General features: G+C 43.3%; 2 protein-coding genes across 9 annotated transcripts in view; both read right to left on the bottom strand.

Moving 5' to 3' along the window:
* odr4 (odr-4 GPCR localization factor homolog) overlaps positions 1-12,826 on the bottom strand; it is a 56,037-nt gene extending 43,211 nt beyond the window's left edge. The window contains exons 1-3 of one of the 8 annotated variants that reach the window (XM_055642126.1): positions 12,637-12,826; positions 8,382-8,487; positions 5,954-6,113 (exon numbers count right to left, since the gene is read on the bottom strand). In XM_055642126.1, the coding sequence (XP_055498101.1) occupies positions 5,954-6,052 (99 nt within the window). In that variant the 5' untranslated portion in view covers positions 6,053-6,113; positions 8,382-8,487; positions 12,637-12,826. The remainder of the gene's footprint in view (positions 1-5,953; positions 6,114-8,381; positions 8,488-12,636) is intronic. The other 7 variants (XM_055642125.1, XM_055642119.1, XM_055642121.1 and 4 more) reach the window with 7 other exon arrangements.
* Positions 12,827-19,235: 6,409 nt separating this feature from the next.
* Positions 19,236-23,634, bottom strand: part of kifap3a (kinesin-associated protein 3a) — a 123,506-nt gene continuing 119,107 nt past the window's right edge. The window contains exon 21 of the mRNA XM_055642118.1: positions 19,236-19,981. Coding sequence (XP_055498093.1) covers positions 19,873-19,981 — 109 coding nt within the window. The 3' untranslated portion in view covers positions 19,236-19,872. The remainder of the gene's footprint in view (positions 19,982-23,634) is intronic.

Genomic DNA, 23,634 nt, shown 5'->3' with positions numbered 1-23,634 from the left:
GGATTACAGTGTAAACAGGCAGTTAAGTGTGTTTTTCTGCATTCACGCAACATACCGGAGGAGATAGCCAGGACACCGGGCTCTCCGTGGATTGTTGTCGGCCCCAGCAAAAGCCAGAGACGGAGGAGGCACAGGAAGCAAAAGCGTGGTCGCCGGTCCGGACTACTCGCTAGTCTAAGGCAACAACCACATAAACCACCGCTACCCAGCATCATTCTCACCAACGCCAGATCTATCACCAACAAAATGGACGAACTAAGACTACAGGTCGCCGCAAATAAATTCATCGCGGACAGTTGCATTCTGCTAATAACAGAGACGTGGCTACACGCACTTGTACCGGACGGAGCCATTGAGCTAGCAGGCCGCACAGCATTTCGCTGGGATAGAAACAAAGACTCCGGTAAGAGCAAAGGAGGGGGGTTATGCATCTACGTTCACAACAACTGGTGCACAATTCCACAATCATAGACAGACACTGTTCTGCTGATTTGGAGTACCTGATTATTAGATGCAGGCCTTTCTACCTTCCACGTGAGTTTACCATGGTCATAGTTACAGCTGTGTATATCCCACCGGATGCTAATGCTAGCTACCCTAGGCTACCTCCATTGCGCTATCAGCACACAAGAGAACACCTACCCCAAAGCAGCCCATATCATAGCTGGTGATTTCAATCACGCAGACATAAAATCAGTTCTCCCCAAGTTTGAGCAACCAGGGGAGACAATACATTAGACAAGGCCTACTCAAACATCAAGAAGGGGTTTAGAGCCACACCACTACCACTTAGGCCAGTCGGATCACCTATCCATTCACTTAGCACCAGCATATACCCCCCTCAGGAGAAAAGCTCAACCCACCACCACCCACTGTTAAAACTTGGTCTGAAGGAGCTTCCTCACAGCTACAGGACTGCTTTGAAAGGACAAACTGGGACATTTTTGGAAATCAGGACTTGGAGGAGTACACATCCACGGTACTCTTTTACATCCAGAACTGTGTTGACATCACCGTCGACAAACTCATCCGGGTGTACCCCAACCAGAAGCCGTGGATGACAAAAGAGGTCCAAACTCTCCTCAAGGACCGCAACACCGCCTTCAGGTCTGGCGACAGAGCCCTGTACAGCGCTGCTAGAGCCAACCTGAAGAAAGGCATCACAAGAGGAAGATAGAAGACCACTTTAACAACAACGATCCACGGCGGGTGTGGCTGGGCATCCAGCACATCACCAACTACAAGCCCAGCAACAGCATGACGGCCGACGGCGATGCCTCACTGGCAGAGGAGCTGAACTGCTTCTTTGCTCGCTTCGAGGCAGAGCCAGAAGAGTTCGTCACCATTCTCCCACCAGCCCCTAACAACAACTACACCCTCACTGTGCAGGAGCATGAAGTGAGGCGGGTGCTCAGGGCGGTGAACCCGAGGAAGGCTGCCGGCCCGGATGGCGTGACAGGAAGGGTTCTGAAGGAATGTGCAGACCAGCTCTCCGAGGTCTTCACGAAAATCTTCAACCTGTCCCTGTCCAAATCCATCATCCCACCGTGCCTGAAGTCGGCCACAATCATCCCACTACCAAAAAAAGCCTGTTATTAGCGGCCTTAACGACTACCGACCGGTAGCTCTCACACCAGTCATCGTGAAGTGTTACGAGAGGCTGGTCCAGCAGCACATCAAAGCCAGCCTCCCGCCCACCTTCGATCCACACCAGTTTGCCTACAGAGCAAATAGGTCCACTGAGGATGCCATCGCCACTGCTCTTCACACTGCACTGACCCACCTCGAACACCAGGGGAGCTATGTGAGGATGCTTTTCATTGACTTTAGCTCCGCCTTCAATACCATCATCCCCAGCAGACTGGTCACCAAACTCATGGATTTAGGACCAACCCAACCCATTTGCCTCTGGATCAAGGACTTTCTGTCTAACTGCCCCCAGACCGTCAGATTGGGCCATCATCTCTCCACCCCCCATCACTCTCAGCACTGGCTCCCCACAGGGCTGTGTGTTGAGCCCCCTCCTCTACGCCCTCTACACCCACGATTGTGCCCCCGCCCACTCCACCAACACCATCGTCAAGTTTGCGGACTACACGACTGTGGTTGGACGCATCTCAGGAGGAGATGAGACAGCCTACAGGGAGGAAGTCCAAAGATTGGCAGCGTGGTGTTCAGACAACAACCTCATCCTAAACACCACAAAGACAAAGGAAATCATCATAGACTTTCGTAAGAACAGTGCAGCCCTCAAACCCCTATTCATCAATGGGGACTGTGTGGAAAGGGTCTCAGACTTCAGATTCCTGGGCACACAAATTGCGGAGGATCTCTCCTGGACTACAAACACCACCATAGCAGTGAAGGAGGCCCAGCAGCGACTCTACTTTCTGAGGATCCTCAGGAAAAACAACCTGGAGGAGAAGCTGCTGGTGTCCTTCTACCGCTGCTCCATCGAGAGTGTGCTGGCGTACTGTATAACCACATGGTATGCCAGCTGCTCTGCAGTGGACAGGAGAGCCCTTCAAAAGGTCATCAACACCGCACAAAAAATCACTGGATGCCCACTGCCCTCCCTGAAGGACATCTTCAGCTCTCGGCAGCCTTGGCAGGACAGCCAACATCCTGAAGGACCCTTCCCTCCCTGGACACAACCTGTTCCACCTGCTGCCCTCTGGCAGACGGTACAGGTCTTTCAAAACTCGCACAAACTCAGAGACAGCTTCTACCCCATAGCCATACGTGAACTTAACAATGCAAAGGGTGCCCGCGGGTCCCTGGAGGGAGACCGCTTTTCAGGGCTCTCGCTACGGCGGCTTCTCCCGCCCGAGTTGCGGGGTCGAAGAGCTCCTGGAGCGAGGCCTAACATCACCGCCCCGCGCGGCTTGGAATGGCCGCGGGACTCTGCGAGCGCACGCCGGGGGCTCTAACACCAAGACCCGGTGTGCGACCTCGCACCACCCGGCGTGGCTTTAAAGGCCGCGGGACAATTGCCATCGCCAGCCGGGGGCTTTGACTTTGACTCTGGCATGGGGGAGGGGGGAGTGCAGTGGAGAGATAAGTTTATTTGGCCTTCCATCACAGCGATGTGATGGATGTTTATGTAAATTATGTTGTGTCTTGGGTCTATTTGTTTGTAATGTATGGCTGCAGAAACGGCATTTCGTTTTGACCTCAAGGGGTCCAAATGACAATTAAATGTATCTTGTAAAATAAGAAATAACACTCACATTCAACTCAATGGTTCCACCTCAGCTGCTATTGTTATTTATCTGTAATTTTTTTTATATGTATATATTTTTACCTTTTCTTATATATTTAAAATTGCTCTTGTGAATCACACCGTGGGATTGACTTTTAAATTTTGTTGTACCATGTGCAATGACAATAAAGAGATTCATTCATTCATGTATTATTACCTCCATTTATTAACTATGGCGATAGATGTGGCCCGCCATCCGCTCACAAACATGGGTCCTGGCCCCATGTGCACAAAAGGCTGCCGACTCCTGGACTAAACCAAACCCTTGATCCTGTCCCGCCAGCCTTTTTTCCAAAATTTAGCGACTCAAAATGGGGGTGTGTCTTCGACGCAGGTACGTTTTCATTGCCGGGAAATACGGTAATTCTACAGCGAAACTTTGCATTTCTTGCAAGTCCAGGCGTTAGTTAAAAAGTTTCCCTTGGAAAACCCGATGAAGATCGGATCAGTGGCTGCCCGCTGGGCTGAGGCACCACTTTCCTGGCAGAACTACTGGACTCTCCCCCCGTCGACCTGGGATTTGAATGCGATAGGGCGTCGAAGACACACCCCCATTTTGAGTTGCTAAATTTTGAAAAAAAGCTGGCGGGACAGGATCAAGGGTTTGGTTTAGTCCAGGAGTCGGCAGCCTTTTGTGCATATGGGGCCAGGACCCATGTTTGTGAGCGGACGGCGCAGGGAGCTGAGGTCCGTCCCCCTGATGCGGGAGCTTGATTGCCCTGATGCAGAGGGCTCGACTGCCGGTTGCGGCAGCCAAGATCTCCCCGACCATGGAAGGGTCGAGTGCCACGGCCGTGGGAGAACAAAGAAGGAATTGAACTTTTTTTTTGCATTACTTAGAAGCACATGAGAAAATGGGCGGAAAACAGCATGGTTTAATTAAGGGGAGATCATGCCTGGCAAAATCTGTTGGAATTCTTTGAGGAAGCAACCAGCAGGGCAGACAAAGGAGAGTCAGTGAACGTCGTTTACTTGGAATTTCAGAAGGCCTTTGATAAGCTGCCACACATGAGGCTGCTAAACTAGATAGGAGCTTGTGGTATTAGAGGCATGGTACAAGCATGGATAGAAGATTGGCTGACTGGCAGATGGCAGAGAGGGAATAAAGGGGGCCTCTTCTGGTTGGCTGCTGGTGACTAGTGGTGTTCCTCTGGGCTCAGTGTTGGGTCCACTACTTTTCACATTATATGTTAATGATCTGGATGATGGAATTGATGGCTTTGTGGCCAAGTTTGCAGATGATACAAAGATAAGTGGAGGGGCAGGTTGTATTGCGGAAACAGGAAGGGCTTGGAAGTGTGCAAAAGGGCTTGGACAAATAAGTGGAAATGGAATGCAGCATAGCAAAGTGGATGGTCATGTACTTTGGTTGAAGGAATAAAGGCATAGATTAATTTCTAAATGGGGAGAGGATTCAGAGATGGTGCAAAGGGACTAGGGAGTGCTGGTGCAGGATTTCTCAAAGGTTAATTTGCAGGTTGAGTGGGTAGTAAGGAAGGCAAGTTAGCATTCATTTTGAGAGGTTTTGAATATGAAAGCAAGGATGCAATAATAGGCTTTATAAGGCGCTGGTCTGATCACATTTGGAATTAGATTTTGTGGCCCATATCTGAGGAAGGATGTGTTGGCATTGGAGAGGCTCCAGAGAATGTTTACAAGAATGATCCCAAGGATAATTGAATTAACATATGAGGAGTGTTTGATGGCACTGGTCCTGTACTCAGTGGAGTTTAGGAAGATGAGGGGGAATCTCATTGAAACCTACCGAATAATGAAAGGCCTAGATAGTGAATGTGGAGAGAATGTTTCCAGTGGTGGGAAAGTCTAGGGCCAGAGGGCACAGCCATTTAGCATCAGAATAAAAGAATGTGCCTTTAGATGGGGAGGGATTTATTTAGCCAGAGGGTGGTAAATCTGAGGAATTCATTTCCAGGCCAGTCATTGGGTATTTTTAAAACAGAGATTGATAGGTTCTTGGTTGGTAAGGGTGTCAAAGGTTATGGGGAGAAGGCAGGAGAATGGGATTGAGAGGGAAAAACAGATCAGCTATGATCGAATAGTGAAGTAGACATGATGGGCCAAATGCCCTAATTCTGCTCCTATGTCTTAAGATCTTATGAATTTGATTACAGTTATCCATGAAAACAATGGCATACAATTATGTAGCAAAGAAGTAAAGGCTTTATATCCAATTTTAGGTAAAGTGTTTGGATGTAATATGAAGTATAATTAAAAATAATCCAAAAATGTCAATTAAAAAAGTCGATGTTATTTTCCTTAATTCAAAGTCTGACATTTGAAGTACATATATGAGAGACAAAGCATCTGTTAATTTGCTTAAAATGGTGCTACTAAATCACATCTCTGCAGGTCAGGGGGTTTTGTTCTCTGGTATCCATAATATTCATGTTTTACACACAGTATTTCAATCATTAATGACTACTAAAAACTCAGTACTAAATGCCTTAATGTTAATTTTGTTAATTAGGCAATAATTATAAAGGAGAATAGGTTACAAGGAAATGAGTAGGACTGGGACTGATGGGTTTGCTCTGAGAGCCGACATTTAATCCATAAGCCTCCTCATAGGTCATATGGAAGAGTTGCATTTTTTCTACCTTTGAAATAATTTTGGTTTAAAAAATGTAATCATTGTTATCGCGTGAATAAAATATTGTTCAGTTTGCTTACCTGCCCCAGCAAAACACCAGTTGTTCCATATCGTTCTTCTCCCTTCAGTTTTTTAAGATATTTCTCACTGTACTCTCCAATGAGGTAAGTTTTTCCCATGATGATATGTCCCTGGTGAACAGATCCGATTCACACACAAAGAAAGGAGCCTTCCCTCCTACTTTAGATAAACAAATAATATATTTAGAACATTATACAGGTACCGTAACCACAGAAAATTAAGTCAAGATGAGATGAACATGCATCAGCTAATAAATTGTTCATTTTTATAACGTACCAAGGCTTCTATGCAATAACCTACATTTCCTGGTGTTATTTCTATTTTCCAGTATCTAATTTTTGTCCTTTTGCTTGCCTTGTTCTTTAGCATCAACTTTAAAATTCTCAGACTTGTTTTCAAATTTCGTCATGGCTTTGTTCTCCCAATTTTTGTTGCTCTACTAAATTCACAACCCTGTGATATTTCTGTATTCCTCCAATCCTGACCTTTTGTGGATTCTAGTGTTAATAGAAACTATATTTTCAGCTGACACAGCTGCAAGATCCAGAATAGCCCAGAGTTTTCCATTTATTTATTTAATTTCATTTAGAGATACAGCGTGGAAGCAGGCCTTCGGCCTACTGAGTCTGTGCCAACCAGCAAACACTGGTACACTAGTCCTATCCTACACAAGGATCCATTTACAAAAGCCAAATAACCTACAAACCTGTACGTCTTTGGAATGTGGGAAGAAACCAGGGCACCCCGAGAAAACACTCACCATTGTAGGAAGAACGTACATACTGCACACACACAGCACCCATAGTCAGGATCTAACCTGGGCTCTGGCGTTGTAACGCAGCAACTCTACCGCTGCACCACTGTCGTTTTATCATTCAATCTATTTATTCTCCTTTAATTTGGACAGGAGAGATTTAGAACAATATAGGCAAAACGCAGGTAGGTGGGATTAGTGTACTGTAGATGGGACACTTTGATCAGCATGGGCAAATTGAGCCGTATGTTTCCATGCAGTATGACTGTAAGTTGCCTCTTAAAACCCATTTTTTTAAACCAATTTCTGTCAGTGCTCCTATAAGATGCCTCAGGTCATCAATCTATGACAAAGACAGTATTACATACTCTAGTCTGTAGAAGGGTCTTGACCCGAAACATCACCCATTCCTTCTCTCCAGAGATGCTGCCTGTCCCGCGGAGTTACTCCAGCATTTTGTGTCTATCTTTGGTTTAAATCAGCATCTGCAGTTCCTTCCTACATATTATTATTATTATATACCTTGATGGTTGTTACCTTAAGAAAATGAGCCAATACTGTTAGAATAAGCCATCTTCATTTATGTATGATTAGAAATTAGAAGTGAAATAAGAGATTAGGTATAATTGATTATATAAACAATATTGATAGAAAACGTTGGTTAAGAGTTTGCTTTGAACTAGCATGTGGAAATGGCAATGTTTTTATTGCACTGCTGAAATTCTCCACCTAAAAATATTGTTTTATTTGCCTGTGGCTTATGTTGTAACTTGAACTAGTATCTTAAATACACCACCTGCTAGTATTTTTTTAAATATCATTTTTTTAGTTTTATTTTCACTGTTCCTGTCCTGATGACTGCTGGCCATATGTTTCAATACTATCTCAAAATCGCTGCACTTTATGTTGTTTACATCGTAGGTTACATGAAATATAGTTGGTTGAATGCTACATAACTCTAGAAGATGTTATTTTTACACTTACCAGTATTTCTCAAATCACCCTTTGTTACCCTGTTTGGAACTAATGGTTGCAGCTACTTTGGAACAGATATTCTATGTAGAACTCCCTTTCTGTGACAACATAAGGTTTGATTCCAGTGACATCATGAATTGGAAAAAAAGTTCCCCAAAGAAGTTGAAACTTCATAATGGTAAAAGTCGTCAAGCAATACCAACAACGTGTAAACAACAAAACATTGCCAATTCTGTTTAGCTGATATTAGTTTCCAGTCAGACACTTTATAGTAAAATCCAAAGTCTGTATTTATTGAAGGTTATTAATCCAAAAGTTATTTTAAAATCCCTTCTGCACAGATGTGGTCTAATTTGTTGAATATTTCTTGCACTTTAAGTTTATATTTATTAGCAGTATTTTGCTTTTACAATCTAAACACCATAGCAAAAGCTTCCTGATAATATTAATACAGACCACCGAAAAAGCATACCAGGAGGAAATGACTAATATCTAAAATAATGCAACAAATAGGCGTTTAGAGTTGACATTTCCTGATCTTGAACTTCTGAATGATTGTAATTAGAGGAAAAGCACAATTCCAATATGTTATTCCAAGGATCATTCATAAGTATCTATACAGAAATAGCAAATGTTTGCTAAGTTGTGAAGTCTATAGTCTGTTGGCACTAATATAGAAAGGCCATGGCAGAAGTTACCTCAGTAGATTGGTTTTGGAACTGTCTATCGTGCTCGATAAACTGCGCACAAGTGACTCCAAAAACTCCTCAAACTACACATTCTGCTGTGCTGGGAATGGGAATACTAGGAAAAAACAGAAAGATTTAAATTGTAGGAGTACACGGCATGGTGATTACACAATATTCTGGAGAACAAAAATAAGCAAAGCAAGAATCATTAGAAATTCCCTATACTACACTTTAACCAAAAATAAGCACATTTTTTGTTAGGAAGACTTATCTCCAAGAATTCATGTTGAAGGAAATTAGAATTTTCCTGCAAATATTTGGATCAATTTTCAGAGAATATTACAGGTCATGGTGGCGTAGCGGTAGAGTTGCTACCTTACAGCGAATGCAGCGCCAGAGACCTGGGTTCAATCCTGACTACGGGTGCTGTCTATATGGAGTTTGTACGTTCTCCCCGTGATCTGCGTGGGTTTTCTCTAAGATCTTCTGTTTCCTCCCACACTCCAAAGATGTATATGTTTGTAGATTAATTGGCTTGGTAAATGTAAAAAAAATGTCACTAGTGGGTGTAGGATAGTGTTAATGTGCGGGGATTGTTGGTTGGCGCGGATCTGGTGGGCCGAAGGGCCTGTTTCCGCGCTGTATCTTTAAACTAAAATAAACTAAGAACATGATCATAAGAGACAAGATAGATGATAACAAATTAACACTTTAAAGAATCAGAAAGACATTGAAGGGGCATTGTAGCAAAAAATAGCACCATCTGCCCCAACATTTTGGGCACAAGAAACGCGCGATTTTTACTAATCGAGAATAGGAACAGGATCGGAGACCACCTTTTTATGGCCCCAGTATTATAGTATAAAAACATGGTCCGTAACCTCTCTAGCCCCAGGGTTTTATAAAGCAAACAATTAAGGGTATGTCTTAACATTAAATCCTTGTATATACCCTGTATATAAAGTTTTCTATAGCGAGTAGCTCATTTTGGGCTCTTTATATCCCGCTGTATTTTGCTGGGCATTTGAGGGCACAAATCCAGCGCAATGTGAACGTTCTAAACCAGCGCGATCACAGGAACCCACTAGAAAGCCGATTTAAATTGACTTTAATTTACAGCAATCGAAATCGGCTTTCCAGCGCGATCACAGGAACCCACTAGAAAGCCGATTTAAATTGACTTTAATTACAGCAATTGAACACTAAATTTGTGAATTATTTGTGAATATTATTTGGACACTTAGGCTATTTAAAAATGTTAATCATTTATTAAGAAATGGATAGATGTTTAGACTAGTAATTGAAGTTTGAAATTAGCTACAATTGGGTAACTAACTAATTATATGCTTTAATTTCAGGTCATCCAAGTAAGATTATTTTATATTTGTTTCAGAATGCTTCCACCTTAACTGAAAATTTATATCTAATGCTCTGGGCTTTTGACTGTCATCACCCTCCATGACGGAGAATTCCAGAGATTCGCTGGCCATAACTTTTTTATTTCTGAGATATGAAAGTGAATTAGTCAAATTAAATATTGTTACAATGTGCCTCATTTTGTTTAAATGACCCAGCCCTTTATTTTGCAGCTATGCCCCCCTCTTGTTGGTGACTCTCACACATATTTATCATCCACCTGAAATATATCTATCTTGCGAAACCCCTTTGGGGTCACTGCCTTTGAATACAAGGTCATACTTCACTCTTTTGAACTCTCCCAGTGTTGAGGATACACACCCCATTGGGGTCTGCCTTTGAATAACTACCTCACCCTTCTCTTCATAAGACAAACCCTCTTCTCACAAATTATGCTGAAAGATCTCCATCAGATTCCTTCAATGTTACCATATCCATTTTTAGGATAGGGAATCAAAGCTATGCAGTGTTTCAGGTGTGCCCTCACCCACATTCCATACAACTTTTTCCAAAACCTCCCTTTTGTTAAACTTCAACCCCTTTACAATAAAGGCCAACATGCAGTTTGTCTTCTTCTTGTTGAACATGTCTGCTATTTTTTTGTCACTCATGCACTCAAATACTTATACTGGAATCCCCTGAAATTACATTCATTTTAAATCTATTTCCAATTAATTGATCTCTCTTTTGATTTTTCTTACCAAAGTGCAAGATCGCACACTTCCTCACCTGAAACACCATTTGCCATATTTTAACCCAATTACTCAATCCATCGACATGTCATCACACTATCGCAATGTCTTCTTTGCGATGTGCTCTTAAATCTATTTTCATTCCCTCCTTCAGGTCAATAATGAAAATAGTAAATAGATGTCAGTGAAGAACAAATCCCTGGGGTCTGCCTGGTAATCAATCTAAGGATGCCCAACCCTACAAAGCCAAATGTGCAACCAGCATTGAAGTTTTGCAATTCAACACGCTATATTACATCCCTCCAGTCTGAAAGGGAACCATTTATTCCAACTCTCTAATTTACATATGAAAGCCATTGTCCCTTTCTTTGTGCATCAGTATCTTATGTGGCAGATTGTTAAGTACCTTTTGGAAATCTAAATACATTGCACTACTCTGTCACTTCCTCAACGAATTCAAGCCAATTTGTCAAACATAATTTACCTTTTTGTAAACCATGTTAATTAGATTCAGCTTTCCAATATGATTGTTTTATCTTTGATTATTGACTTGTCGCCAATGGATATTAGAATAACTGCCCTATGGTCTGCTGCCTTCTGTCTCCCATTGCTTTTGAACAAAATAGACATGTTGGCTGTTTTTTCAATCCTCTGGTGCCTTCAACCAATAAGTCCACTATCTCAAGCAAGAGTCAAGAGAGTTGCCTATTGTCATAGGTACCAAAACTGAACAATGAAATTCTTACTTGTAGCAACACCACAGGTTTATAATGACAGTACCTAATAGATACCATAAAATAATAAACACACAAAAATGTGCAATAAATTAAAAAAACAATATCTCTACAACCACCTCCTTTAAAATTGAGGTGTGCAGACCATTGAGTTCCGTGATTGGTCGCCCTTGAGACGTGAGTTTCTTTAATACTTTATTCCTTGGGATTGGGATTTGAAATTAGTCCATCAATTATATTATGGATAATTGATGGACTAATCTCCATGCTAAAGATTGACGTAAATAATAAATTTAATATTTCTGGCATTTCTTTGTTTCTGGATATTAATTATCAGCTTCCACTGGTGTCATATTTAACTTAACTGCCTTCTTCGTGTTCATATATTCATAGAATGCATAGTGTTCACAAGTTTTCATTCAAAATTAATTTTCTTCCTTCTCACCAGCTCTTTAGTCTATTGCCGCTGGATCTCGTGCTCCAGCCTAACACCAACCCATGATAATTTTTTCCACCCTACCTTTCAATTTTACTTTAGCCTAAATGCCCCAGTTAACCAGATTGTGCCAATTTCACATGGAAACCCTCGTTCTAATTAGGATAAGTTCCTGCTGAATGGTATGGACCAGCCACTCTACAAATCCAAATGTGCAACCAGCATTGAGGTTTTGCAAATCAACACACTATATTCTGGAATTCCAGACATTAGATCTTTCTCATGTCAAGGAGCAGAAACCTCAAGGAATTGAATCGTCAAAATGCTGATGTTTGTCTCCTGCACACTCTTAACAAACTTTGCATCTGCTACCAATTTTATGAATGGACGCATCTAATCACAAGTAAATTGGGACAACCATCTTGCTTGTAATAAAAAGGCTACTGGCTATATAGAATTGAATACTTTACTGTCACATGTGACAAATCAGAGTGAAATTCTTTGCTGTGTAAAGGGCACTTACAAAGTATAGTTGGAGTGGTTACAAGAGAATAATCTGATGCAGTGCCATCTCTTGCAAACCTTAAACAAGGTGGGCTCGGCCATTTGGTTGGGGGAGAGGAGGAAGAAAGGTCTCCAGCCAGTGTTGGAGAAACTCAGGTCATGCCGCGTCTGTGGAGGGAATGGGCTGATAGGGAACCCCCCTCCCCCAACCCCCGCGTGACGTCAGGCGGAATGGTGACATCACGCCGTTCACTATGACCTCAGAGCGGAGGCGTCACTTCAGGTCGCGTCACCACAAGCTCCCAAATAAAACATGTCAGGCAAGTAATCACGGGGAAAGCAACAGGTTGAAACGTCGCCCATTCTACCGCGTGCAGCCGACTTGCGCCTTCCAGTCGAGTCTAAATCTTCCCCTGTAAGGGAGCGTGACGAACACGCGGGATTGAGTCCTAACGGCCCGCTGGTTTGGCGAAGCGACTTACACTGGTGCTGTAACGGGGATGCGCCTCCCCGCTTACCGATCTTGCTCTTTCCTCCCACCTTTCTCTTTCTGACAATGTCGTGGTATTTATTTGTTGTCGGTCGGATGTCCCCGTAACCTCCCGCTGCAGCTCTCGGCCAATCAGCGCCGCATGGCCCGCACGGATGACGTGTCGCCCGCCAACTGCCGGCCACGTGGGCGGAGCGGCGGCTGCGCGCGACCAACGGCTGCTCCTCGCCCGCCCACCCACCCGCGCGCTGCAGAGAGAGAGAGCAGCGCCTCCGCCCGGCCGGCGGACAGCTCTGCAGACTCAGCCGCCCCCCGTCCCCACTCCCCCTGCGGCTCATAGATCATAGAGCGGATCAAAGATACTAGAGTAGAGGAGCTTCTCTAGGATCTTTGGAACGGATCTTTGGTGCTGGGGTAACACGAAGAAGGGGCTCGAACGAAAACGTCACCCATTCCTCCTCTCCAGTGATGCTGCCTGTCCCGCCGAGTTACTCCGACATTTTTGTGTTTATCTGGGGTAACACGAAATGTGTTGGAAGGAACTGCAGATGCCGGAGTTTACACCGAACACAGACACAAAATGCGGGAGTAACTCAGCGGGACAGGCAACATGACTGGAGGCAAGGAATGGGTGACGTTTCAGGGTCGAGACCCTTCTTCAGACCTTTCAGATCATTTTACCCTGAGGCTATCAAACTACAACTTCTTCCTCTTCTGTCGTGGGGTAGTCTGACTCCCCTCCCCAATCTTTGCACTTCCCCAATCCTGAACTTTTCACTCGTCACTTTAATTTAATGTATCTGTGTTTTATGACATTTAAGAAGGTACTGCAGGATGCTGGAAAAAGGTGTAGATGTCTACCTTGTGTTTTGACTGTTGGCGGACCAATTTCCCTCCTGGGATAAATATGGTTCTATCGTTTCATATCGAAACCTCACCTATTCCTTCTCTCCAGAGATGATGCCTGTCACGCTGAGTTACTCCAGCATTTATGTCTATCTGCTAGGGTTAATAGCCCTGTCTCACGGTAGGATCTGACCCAAGAGGTACCCCGAGTGAAAGACTTGTGGTTGTGTACGAGATCCCAAGTGTATGATCAAGAGTTTAACAGAGTTCCCAAGGGTATGACAAGTTTGCCGTTTACTTGTCATTTCTGTGATGTTTCAAGTTTGTCTCCTGAGTTACTCTTGAGCCAATCCTGATTGAAGGTCTGTTTTAATAAGCAACAGTGTTAAAGAAGACATCTCCATCCTGCGGCTTTGATCTAAATATAGATTTCAGCGCGGCCGCATCAATTGATGTGCTTCGAGAGGCTGGTCCTGGCACACCTCAAAGGCTGCCTACCCCCCACATTGGATCCCTATTAGTTTGCCTACCGCAAGAACAGGAGTACGGAGGATGCCATCTCAACGGCACTTCACTCCGCCCTCTCCCACCTCGACAACAGAGACACTTATGTAAGAATGCTGTTCATGGATTACAGCTCAGCATTAAACATCATTATACCCTCTAAACCGATCACCTAACTCGGTAACCTGGGCATCGACCCCTCCCTCTGCAACTGGATACTGGACTTTCTAACCAACAGACCCCAGTCTGTTAGGCTAGACAATCACACCTGTTTAACCCTCACCCTGAACACCGGCGTTCCTCAGGGTTGTGTGCTGAACCCCCTCCTCTACTCCCTCTTCACCTACGACTGCACACCTGTACATGGTACTAACACCATCATCAAGTATGCAGATGATACAACGATGATTGGCCTCATCAGCAACAACGATGAGTCGGCCTATAGGGAGGAGGTCCAGCTCCTAGCAGCATGGTGCGCTGACAACAACCTGGCCCTTAACTCCAAGAAGACCAAGGAGCTCATTGTAGACTTCAGGAAGTCTAGGGGCGGCATGCACACCCCCATCCACATCAACGGGACGGAGGTGGAACGTGTTTCCAGCTTCAGGTTCCTGGGGGGTCAACATCTCCGATGACCTCTCTTGGACCCATAATACCTCAACTCTGGTCAAGAAGGCTCACCAGCGTCTCTTCTTCCTGAGGAGACTGAAGAAGGTCCATCTGTCTCCTCAGATTCTGGTGAACTTCTACCGCTGCACCATCGAGAGCATCCTTACCAACTGCATCACAGTATGGTATGGCAACTGCTCTGTCTCCGACTGGAAAGCACTGCAGAGGGTGGTGAAAATTGCCCAACGCATCACCGGTTCAGCACTCCCCTCCATTGAGTCTGTCCAAAGCAAGCGTTGTCTGCGGAGGGCGCTCAGCATCGCCAAGGACTGCTCTCACCCCAACCATGGACTGTTTACTCTCCTACCATCCGGGAGGCGCTACAGGCCTCTCCGTTGCCGGACCAGCAGGTTCAGGAACAGCTTCTTCCCTGCGGCTGTCACACTACTCAACAATGTACCTCGGTAACTGCCAATCACCCCCCCCCACCCCGACACTCCTCCCACAGGAAAAACACTATGACTGTATGCATGTAAATAGATTTATTTATTGAAATCATATTCTATGTCGCGCTTCCAGGGAGATGCTAACTGCATTTCGTTGTCTCTGTACTGTACACTGACAATGACAATTAAAGTTAAATCTCCAGTGCCAGAGCAGTTATACTTATGATTTGTTTGAAACACACAGGTTTGATATATTTTAATTGAATTTACTGCCATGTCTACACACTGCAGGGAGACGGGAGAAGAAATCTTTGAATATGGACGGATGTGCACATCAGATTGTTGGGAGACGGAGCTCAGAGTTTGCCGCCTGAGCTGCTTTGGTGCCCAGGCGTGAGTTGAGGTGGAGAGAGGTTGGGGGGGGGGGGGGGGGGGGGGGGGGGGGAATGCGCGGGCGTAATTAATCTGTCTGGGGTGACAAGGCTGTTGTGTTAGGCTGGGATCATTCTCTGCAGGGGGGCGATCAAACAGCACAATACCCCCCTCCACGCCAACATGAAGGGCAACGATCCCTTAGCGTCAGAAACAGTGGGCAGGCGACAATCACCTGCCATAACGCGAGAGAGATCATGCACTATTGTAGGTCTCCTTTACACGTCGGTGATTCTGTCTTTCTCCATTCATTGTTGGCCCTGTCTGTTGCCACCCCCTCCCACACCCCTCTGCTTCCCAGCCATGTGTATGACCCCTTCGCTCCCCTCCCATTGCACCGGTCGCGAGGGCTTTGCACTGTCTTCACATCGGCGATGCCAGCAGGTCACTGCCAGTTGCCCCGGGGCAGGTGTTCGGGAGCTCTCTCCCAGAGTGGCCCCGGACGGGGGGGGGGGGGGGGGGGGGGTAGCAGGCATGTCGGCTCTGCCACACCAAGGGCCGCCGCCAACCAAGCCACCCGTCCACGTCCACAGGCTCTGTACCCTTCGTGTTGGCGTGGAAGGGGAGGGGGGTATTGTGCTGTTTGATCGCCTCCTGCTATCCCAGGGACAGGGAGACACAGCGGCTTTTGAGACTGGTGGGCAATCACTACCAAAGTGTCTCCCCACAGTCAGTACACCTCTCCTACACTTGTCTCCCGCACTAAGATCATCCCGCATAGAATGATCCCAGCCCAACACAACAGCCTTGTCACCCCAGACAGTTTAATTACGCCCACACATTCCCCCCCCCCCCCCTCAGGATTTTTTCTTATTGTGGTGAAAAAAGGGGGTGCGAGTGCACCCAACGTACCCCCCCTTCGGACAGCCATGTTAAGCCAGTGCAAAATAGCTCCATATAATCTTTTCATGGGATTGTTATGTGTCATTTGCACCATTACACCATGTCAGCCTGTGAGAGCACGTCTCGGCTAATAGTATAATTTCTCACATTGGGTTTGAAGCCTCAAGTTTTACCTGAGTCATTGGCATTTTTAAGGCACAAACACAACCAGTGTGCTTCAAGTAGAGTAATCACATGAACCCCAATTCTCTCCAATATTTCCTTTTGCCTTCCAAATTCTCTCAAAAACATACAAAATTCAGCCTTTGAAGAAATTGATTCTGTATCCCTGATCACACAGGCAGTGAATTCCCCACTTCTATCATAGATGAGGCCCTCACACGTTCCTCGTTACCCATCAGCTCTTCTCTTGTCTCCCCCCCTTCCCGTCCCCCCCCTCATCGGCCGTCGCATACAATGCATAATTCTCTGGCATTTTCGGCACCTCCAACGGGACCACCCCACTAGCCACGCTCCCTTTACAACCCCCTGGTTAACTCATTCCTTCCCACATAACCACCCTCCCCAGGCCTTTCCCTGCAACCGCAGTAGCTGCAATGCAGTCCCTATACCTCCTTCCTCGACACTGTCCAGAGACCCCGACAGTCCTTTCAGGTGAGGTAGAGGTTCACTTGCACCTCCTCCAACCTCATCTAATGTACCTGCTGTTCCAGGTGTGGACTCCTATATATTGATAAGACCAAGCGCAGACTTGGCGATCGTATCGCTTAACACCTTCGCTCAGTCCGTGGTCTCCCAGTTGCCAAACACTTTAGCTCCCCTCCCATTTCAATACTAACCTTCTTGTCCTGGACCTCCTCCATTGTCAGAGTGAGGCCAAATGTAAATTGGAGGAACAGCACCTCATAATTTGGTTGGGTAGCTTTGAACCCAGCGGTATGTATATTGATTTCTCTAACTTCAAGTAACCCTTGTAGAAGGTGTGAGAGTTTTGAAGAGTTTTGGATTGTGAAGCCAGGGAGAGAAAAGTAGCGGGAGGGGGGGGAAGAAATAGGATGGTCCAGGTGGGGCACAGGGAAGAGAGAGGGGGAGAAATAAATCTAGGTGGAAGTGATCCTTGTGGAAGATACCAATGGTCAAGAGGATATAGGCCAATGAGTGGACATATGACAAGTGAAATATACAGTGTTATCTTTCAGTGGGAAAAATGAAGAGAAGCAACGTCAACTGGACCTGAACATGCCAGATGTACAGAGCCAAACTGGGAAACATTGAACATTACCATATCAAAGGACACATAAAAACGGAGGCAGCAGCAAATGATGAATGGAACATATCTGTGGAATTTATCAAATTTATAGGCATGAATTTATTATGAATCAGGGACTATGATAGTATATTGCAAATAACGTTGCCTGGGATGAGCGAAATAACAATGGAACCTCTTTTCCTCATAATTAGGCATGGGATGAGGGGATGTCTCAAGAACCCACATGTACAAGCCCCATGCAAACACTGTCATGAGCACATCTGTTACGTTATCAATCATCACTATTGTGCCCAAACTGTATAAAACACAATGTAATTTTATTACCTGGGAGAGTCATTTATCTTTCTTGCAAATAAAAGCATCTAGTTACACTTACTGGCCTGGTCTCAGTGTGTTCCACTAGCGACATTAACAATACCCTTGTGTTTTGCAAGTATATCATTGCAATTATACTGTTTATAAGCAAAACCTCCTACTTGCATTTCCATGTATAACAATTATTGTTTTGAGGGAACTAATTTTATCATTTTTCAGTCGAGTTTAGTACTATTCCTGCCCCTTTCAGCTCTTCCTTTGTGTCCCTTTAAAAATTGAACTGCTTTTGCATATATTTAATTGAAACTCTCTAATATAGATTTATACATCAATGCAGAGGCATTGAGGATTTTGTGCTCTAAAACAAATGTATACTTCCTTGCTGTTAGTTTCTCAACAGAACAACTTCAGCAATGGAATCCACTTTTCTACTAGAATTTTTTGACCTCCGATGCTTCTTAATACACGTGTTATGGAAGTCACAGAAAATATATTGGTGGTGGGATCCAAGCCTCCACAGTTCTGGGTAAAGCTTTATTTTCCAGGATACCGTTTGAGACCTGCTTCCACCAAACATATCTTCAGTATTCTCAACAAGCCTTAAAAGTTAAGATTTTCTGGAATTCTGCATACATTTTCTGTAAAGATAAAATGTAGAAGGATGTGGGCATGGTCTGAATTAAAAGGATTTTGTGGGATTTATGTGCAAAAAAAACAAATTGTAGTTAAGTTGTGCAAATGATTTGTACAACTTAAAATTCATATAGATAATCCTCTTGCTTTCAGAAGTAGTAGCTGTTTGTCAAACCAGCAATTTGCTGCATTAGAATTGCTAAAGAACTCAAACTGCCAATTTTTAGACTTGGAATCCTCTATCATTAGAAGGGAATAGAGGTGGTGTGACAAGATCATTTATCATAATAATCACAAAGTAAAGCAGGCGTAACACTACTCCTCCCAAAGCAATGTTGTTCATTGAATAACTTCTAAGAGTTAGCAGCTGTTATGGATTGAGACTAAAGGAAATCCAAATACTTCGTGAAGAGTTTGCTGACATGTCATGAGTAGACTTGGACAAATGTCTTGAGATTTCTCTCCCACAGAGATGCAACTATACATTGTGATCACACACACTTGCAGTTACGTCATCTCTTGCAACAGACAAAAAGACCAAGCATCTTGCAAAGTAAATGAAAATAAAAAGCTGCAGATGCTGGATGTTTCACCAATTTTGTTGAAGGATCATGTCCCAGTAAATTGTCTACTTTAAAACTAAAAGATAAAGTCGTGTTTATAAATATCCCACAAATGGCACAACACAAAAACTTGATTTTGGCTGTTTATTTTCAGTTCTTATTTCTTAACAATAGATTCTCCAAACGTAAAACAATGCTGCCAGATCTGTTTAAATCCACATTTGTTCATTGATCACAGTAATGGCAAAATAAATAGAAACAAGCATACTAGATGTGGAACAAACAGAACAGAAATGTAATAAACTGCAGCGAGATAATTCAAATAATTTAAAACATGGAATATGGCTCTGCATTTTGTGTAATTATTTCTGCAAATATAAAATGCAGCTTGTTATGGTAAACAGATTTAAAGGTAAAATTGCTATAATGAAACATTTTTAGATTAATGGAATGAGATCCCACACTTAAATAGCAAAGTATTAGCTGTGGAATTGGCTTATTTAAAAGTACAGTTTGTATATTGGAGACTTCATTCCAGTTTTGTTTTTTTCAGGTTCAACCAGTGTTTCAAATAAAGGCAGAAAAACATTAAATAATACAAATTACAACCAATATATTTCAGTCAGGATATTGGAGAGTTCCATGTACAAATGCAATTCACATCTTAACTCTGACACAATGCAGTACCAACAAAGACCCTCAGCACATTACACATGCAGTTATGTACAGGAGTGTTACAAAAGCACTAATAAATATTTTTGTTGAGCTTATCTGGTTCCAAATGGATAGAGGAAAGGATCATCTGGACGGTAACCATAAGCTGTAACTGGACGCCCAGGAAAGCTAACTGGCTGACCAAATCCATCAACTGCCATACTGAAATTGGGGGAGAAAGTTAGAATTAGTAATTCATAAGAAATGATATAAAAGCAGACATGCATAGTTGTTCAGGTTCAGCACCTGACTTTTTAAATACTTTAAGCAACGGACATTTGTTTAAGATAATTGAGCTTAAATAAAGTGTGCAAAAAAGACAGTTATATTTGTAGCCCATGCTAATTTTAAAATGACAATGTTCAATATAAAGAGCTTCTGTAAAACAATTCAAAATGTGATCAGTCACTTTAGACAAACCAAAATTCCACAGAGCATTGTGATGAATGGCCACACTTTTTCATGATGTTTAAAGGAAAACAAATGTTCTTTTGCTCCTTTAATTACCAAAACAGAACCGGTGTTTAATATGGAATTATAGAATGATTACAACACAGGAGAAAACCATTTGGCCAATCGTGTCATAATAACTCACATTCATAGATCTTCAGAGCCTTGCAAAGTTTTTCTTCCTATTATCCAATTCCCCTTTAAAGGCAACAATAGAATCTGCCTCCATCAATTCAACACAAAATACATTCCAGATTTCAACTACATGCTGCATTAAGTTTTTCATCATGTCACCCTTTATTCTCCTCCTCTTTAGTTTGTATTTGTGATTTTGAGTTCTCCATTCTTCCACCAAAGGGAGCAACTCCCCACCATTAACACAGTCCAGGCCTCTCAGCATTTTACATATGTCATCCAAATTGTCCTTCAGCCTTTTATAATACCTTCACCTCCTTTCTATAATGTGATGACCAAAATTGAACACAATACTCCAGTTGTCTATGCCATCAATAAACATTGTTATGCCATATGCTTCAACTTTACTGAGAAACCTATTACGTAGCACCTTTATCAAAAGCCTTTTGAAAGTCCATTTACACCAGAGCAACTACATTATCATCATCAACTCTATTTGTCATCTTAACAAAAAGTTCTATGAAATTAATTAAATTTGTTTTTAACAAATCCCTGCTGGCTTTGCCTTGGTCTGTGTTTCTAAAATCTTTCCCACCATTAAGTTCAAACTGATAAGCATGTAATTGCTGGGCTAATGCTTACTCTCTTTTTTGAACGGGGGAGTAACATTTCCTACTTTCCAATCCTTTGGCACAACCACCAGATCCAAAGAGCATTGTAAGATGATGAGTAAAGTCCCTGTAATTTATTTCCATAGTTCCTGAAAATCCCTAAGAATCAACCCATGCAGTTCTGCTAGCTTAAAGACTTGAAGTTAAATCAACTTTTTTAATACCTGCAAGGTATAATTAAAAAATATTTATGTGCCTCACATCCTCTCTCACAACTCAATTAAAGATTTCCCTTCTCAGAACCTAACCTGTTATCTTGATGAAATAATGTCTTGGAATTGAACCCTTTCCAACTTAAGAGTAAGAATGCTAACGATTATACAATTAAGAGCAGACAGTGTCGTTGTTCCAGTAACCAAGTCTACCATACAAAGGTAGACAGAAATGCTGGAGAAACTCAGCGGATGAGGCATCATCTATGGAACAAAGGAATAGGTGACGAAGCAATCGGAAACGTCACCTATTCCTTCGCTCCATAGATGCTGCCTCACCCGCTGAGTTTTTCCAGCATCTGCAGTTCTTTCTTAAACAAGTCTACCATACAAATTACTTAGTATGTAGACTTTACAGCATATTCATAAAAGTCCTCAATAGTTTCAATGAACCAAATTTATAGTTATGATGTGGATTATTGATTGTATTAAAAAAGCTTTTCCTCTTTACTAGCGTGAACTAGTGTGAACAGGTGATCGATGGTCGGCTTGGACTCAATGGGCTAAAGGGCTCGTTTCCATGCTATATCTCTAAACTAAACTTACACAATCTGTCTCATTTCAACAGTATTCCCGAAAAAGCAAACCAATTGATTGGCATGTCATCCATCACATGAAACAATAATTTCCCTTCATCAATTAGGATCAGGGAGTCATGGAGCTCTATGAGACTTTGGTTAGAACGCACTTGAGAGTATTGCGTGCAGTTCTAGTCCCACCATTCCAGGAAAGATGTGGAGGCTTGAGAGGGTGTGGAGGAGGTTTACCTGAATGATGTCTGGAATAAAGGGTTTCAGCTACAGGGTGAGGTTGGATAGATCCAGATACGATAGTGGTGTTTACGAGACGTTTAGATAGCACATGAAAGTTCAGGGAATGAAGGGATATATCATGTATATGCAGGTGAGATTGGTTTAACTTGGTATCATGTTCGGCACAACGTTGTGGCCCACTCCTGTGCTGTACTGTTCTATGTGCTAATGTATATTATTCCATCTATAAAGTACAATGTCTTGGTTTCTTCACTGGTTCCTCATAAACATCTACCAACCAAAATGCACATAGAAGCTTCACCACTTTCAAATTCCTCTCCAATCATATATCTTCGTGATGTGCCATTCCTTCATTATCATGTCAAAATCCTGGAATTCTCCAACTGCACTTTTATATACACTTTAGATCATAAGGTCATGAATAGAAGTAGAAATATAGCGAAGTACTCCGCCAAATATGGCCGTTCATCTCCCATCAAATTTCCTGCCTTCTCCCCATATCATTCAATCATGGCTGATCTATTCTCCCTCCTAAGGGACCCAGTTTAGGGGTAATTCTCCTGAGTGGTAGCTGCTTCCCCATAAGGCAGGTTCATTGGTATCATTTAAAAATAAATTGGATAGGCATATGGGTGAGAAGGGAATGGAGGGTTATGGTATGAGTGCAGGCAGGTGGGACTAAGGGGAAAAAAAATGTGTTCGGCACGGACTTGTAGGGCCGAGATGGCCTGTTTCCGTGCTGTAATTGTTATATGGTTATATAACCTCTGACACCTGTACTAATCAAGAATCTAGTCATCTCTGCCTTAACAAATATCCATTGACTTGGTCTCCACAGCCTTCTGTGGCAAAGAATTCCCCAGATTCACCACCCGCTGACTAAATAAATTTCTCCTCATCTCCTTCCTAAAAGAATGTCCTTTAATTCTGAGGCTATGACTTCTAGTCCTAGACTCTCCCACTAGTGGAAAATCCTCTCCACATCCACTCTATCAAAGCCTTTCATTATTCGGTATGTTTCAATGAGGTCCCCCTCACATTCTTCTAAACTTCAGCGACGACAGGCCCAGTGCCGACAAACGCTCATCATAGGTTAACCTACACATTCCTGGGATCATTTTTGTGAACCTCCTCAGGATCCTTTCCTGAACCAGCACATCCTTCCTCATTTAAAATTGCTCACAATATTCCAAAAATAAATAAATTCAAATAAATGCTAGCATTGAGTTTGCTTTCTTTACTACCGATTCGACTTGCAGATTAACTTTTTGGGAATCCTGCACCAGAATTCTCACCCCATTTAGAAAATGGTCCACATCTTTATTCCTACTACCAAAATGCATGACTCCACACTTTGCTACACGATATTCCATCTGCCATTACTCTGCCCACTCTCCCAACCTGTACTTCTGCAGAGTCCCTGCTTTCTCAACACTGCCTGCCCCTCCACCTAAGAGTCATAGAGTGATACAGTGTGGAAACAGGCCCTTCGGCCCAACTTGCCAACACAGTCCAACAATGTCCCAGCTACACTAGCCCCACTTGCCTGTGCTTGGTCCATATCCCTCCACACC

This window comes from Leucoraja erinacea, chromosome 10 (assembly GCF_028641065.1).
Source record: "Leucoraja erinacea ecotype New England chromosome 10, Leri_hhj_1, whole genome shotgun sequence".
Lineage (NCBI taxonomy): Eukaryota > Metazoa > Chordata > Chondrichthyes > Rajiformes > Rajidae > Leucoraja > Leucoraja erinaceus.
The sequence above is the reverse complement of the archived record's forward strand: the minus strand, read 5'-3'. Positions and strand labels throughout refer to the sequence as shown.